This window comes from Terrapene carolina, unplaced genomic scaffold (assembly GCF_002925995.2).
Source record: "Terrapene carolina triunguis isolate 2854851 unplaced genomic scaffold, T_m_triunguis-2.0 Scaffold26509, whole genome shotgun sequence".
Lineage (NCBI taxonomy): Eukaryota > Metazoa > Chordata > Testudines > Emydidae > Terrapene > Terrapene triunguis.
Window position 1 is genome coordinate 924 of NW_020690860.1, and position 2,198 is coordinate 3,121.

General features: G+C 68.5%; 1 protein-coding gene across 3 annotated transcripts in view; it reads left to right on the forward strand.

Annotated features, from left to right (window-relative positions):
• Positions 1-1,785, forward strand: part of PQBP1 (polyglutamine binding protein 1) — a 2,077-nt gene extending 292 nt beyond the window's left edge. For all 3 annotated transcript variants that reach the window (XM_026662362.2, XM_026662361.2, XM_026662360.2), the window contains exons 2-7: positions 72-153; positions 350-461; positions 590-699; positions 874-1,026; positions 1,318-1,378; positions 1,613-1,785. In XM_026662362.2, the coding sequence (XP_026518147.1) occupies positions 87-153; positions 350-461; positions 590-699; positions 874-1,026; positions 1,318-1,378; positions 1,613-1,769 (660 nt within the window). In that variant the 5' untranslated portion in view covers positions 72-86 and the 3' untranslated portion in view covers positions 1,770-1,785. The remainder of the gene's footprint in view (positions 1-71; positions 154-349; positions 462-589; positions 700-873; positions 1,027-1,317; positions 1,379-1,612) is intronic.
• Positions 1,786-2,198: the final 413 nt, after the last annotated feature.

The following is a 2,198-nucleotide window of genomic DNA, read 5'->3' on the forward strand; positions in this document are numbered from 1 at the left end:
GGGGCCGGCCCCCCCGGGGGGTGTGGGACGCGGGGGCCCCGCACCCCCCCAGCTGACGCTCCCCCCCCCAGGTTCTGCCGCTCCAGATGCCGCTGCCGGTGGCGCTTCAGTCCCGCCTGGCCAAGAGAGGCCTCCTCAAGCACGTGGAGCCTGGTGCGTGCGAGACACTCGGGCCTGGGGGGGCCGTGGGGCGGGGAGCAGGGCAGGGGGCGCTCTCCCCCGGCGGGCCGGGGCTGGGGGGGGGCGGGCAGGGGGCGCTCTCCCCGGCGGGCCGGGTGCTGGGGGGCAGGGCCGGGCGCTATGGGGCAGGGTTCTGCGCAGTCGGTTCTCTGACCCACGCTGTCCTTAGAGCCCGAGGAGGAGGTCATCGCGGAAGATTACGATGACGACCACGTGGATTACGAAGCCACCAGAATCGAGAACTTGCCGCCCAACTGGTATAAAGTGTTCGACCCCATCTGGTAAGAGAGAGCGTGCCTGTGCGGCGTTATGTGCGGCTGTTCCCCAGCTGCCCCACCCCAGAGCTGACTGCATCTCAGCGTGCTATAATGGCAAGTGAATCAACTCTGTGTCTCCCCCTGCCCTCCAGCGGTCTCCCCTATTACTGGAACATGGAGAATGACCTGGTCTCCTGGCTCTCTCCTAACGACCCCAGCTCCATCATCACCAAAGCAGCGAAGAAGTTGAAAAACAGCCTAGGTAATGGGAGGGGAATGGCGTTAGTTGGGGCGGGGGAAGGGGCTGGGATACAGGACTCCTGGGCTTCTATCCCAGCGCTGGGCAGGGCATGGGGTCTGGTGGCTTAGACTGGGGCAGGGTGGAGGGGCCCAGACCCCGGGGTTCTGTCAGGAGCAGTCTGTGTGTCTCCCCCAGAGGCTGACGAGAAGCCGGAGCGCCCCTATGAGAAGCCGGAGCGCCCCTATGAGAAGCCGGAGCGCCCCTACGAGAAGCCGGAGCGCGAGGAGGTGAAGGAGCGGCGTTACCATCGCCGGGAAGAACTGGCGCCGTATCCCAAGAGCAAGAAAAGTGCGTGGGGGGGGCAGAGATGAGGAGTTGGGGGTGCTGCTGGATCCGAGCCAGTGTGGGGGGCACGGAGGATGAAGGATGGGGGTGCCCAGGGCATCCTGGAGAGGGTGGGGCTGAGCCCAGGGCAGGGTGGCTGTGGGGAGCAGAGACTTGGGGGGGTGAAGAGGGATGAGTGGGGAGGGGAAGGGGGTGAATTAGTACCTGGGGGGATGGGGGTGTAGCTGGACTTGGGGGGAGGCTTTGGGGAGCACTCAACTGAGCAGGGTTCCCCCCCCGCCTTTCCCTCCCCAGGCAGCCGCAAGGATGAGGAGCTGGACCCCATGGACCCCAGCGCCTACTCGGACGCCCCACGGTGAGATCCTGGTGCCGCCGGGGCCGGGGGGGTCTGTAGTCCCACAGTGTGGCTTGGGGGGTGCTGGAGAGGGAGCGGCGGAGGCTGGGTGAGGGAGCAGGGGAGGGGGTTACAGAGGGGGAGGAGTTTAGTGCAGTGGGCTGTGTGGGTGGGGTCTAGGTGGGGGAGGAGTCTGTTGCAGTGGGCGGGGCCTACCCCGAGGGCTGTTGCGCTGACCCCTCCCCCCCCCCGCAGGGGCACGTGGTCGACGGGGCTGCCGAAGCGCAACGAGGCGAAGACGGGGGCTGACACGACAGCGGCGGGGCCCCTCTTCCAGCAGCGCCCGTACCCCAGCCCCGGCGCCGTGCTGCGGGCCAACGCCGAGGCCTCCCGCGCCAAGCAGCAGGACTGACCCCCCCCCCACACACACACACACACACACCCCTTTGTAATAAACCTGGAGAGATGCAACTGGGACCGACCTGTGTGTGTGCCCGGCCTGCAGGGGGGGCTGGGCGGGGGCGCTCTCCCCGGCAGACAGGGCTGAGGGGAGGGGGCTGGGCAGGGGGCGCGCTCCCCGGCAGACAGGGCTGGGGGGAGGGAGCTGGGCAGGGGGCGCTCTCCCCGGCAGACAGGGCTGGGGGGAGGGGCCTGGGCAGGGGGCGCTCTCCCCGGCAGACAGGGCTGGGGGGAGGGGGCTGGGTGTTGTGAGGTGGGAGCTGGGCAGGAGGCGCTCTCATGTATTTACCTGGGTCCTTGAGCCAGAGTCGGGAGAGAACCCAGGAGTCCTGGCTCCCAGCCCCCCAGCTCTAACCACCAGCCCCCACTCCCCTCCCAGAGC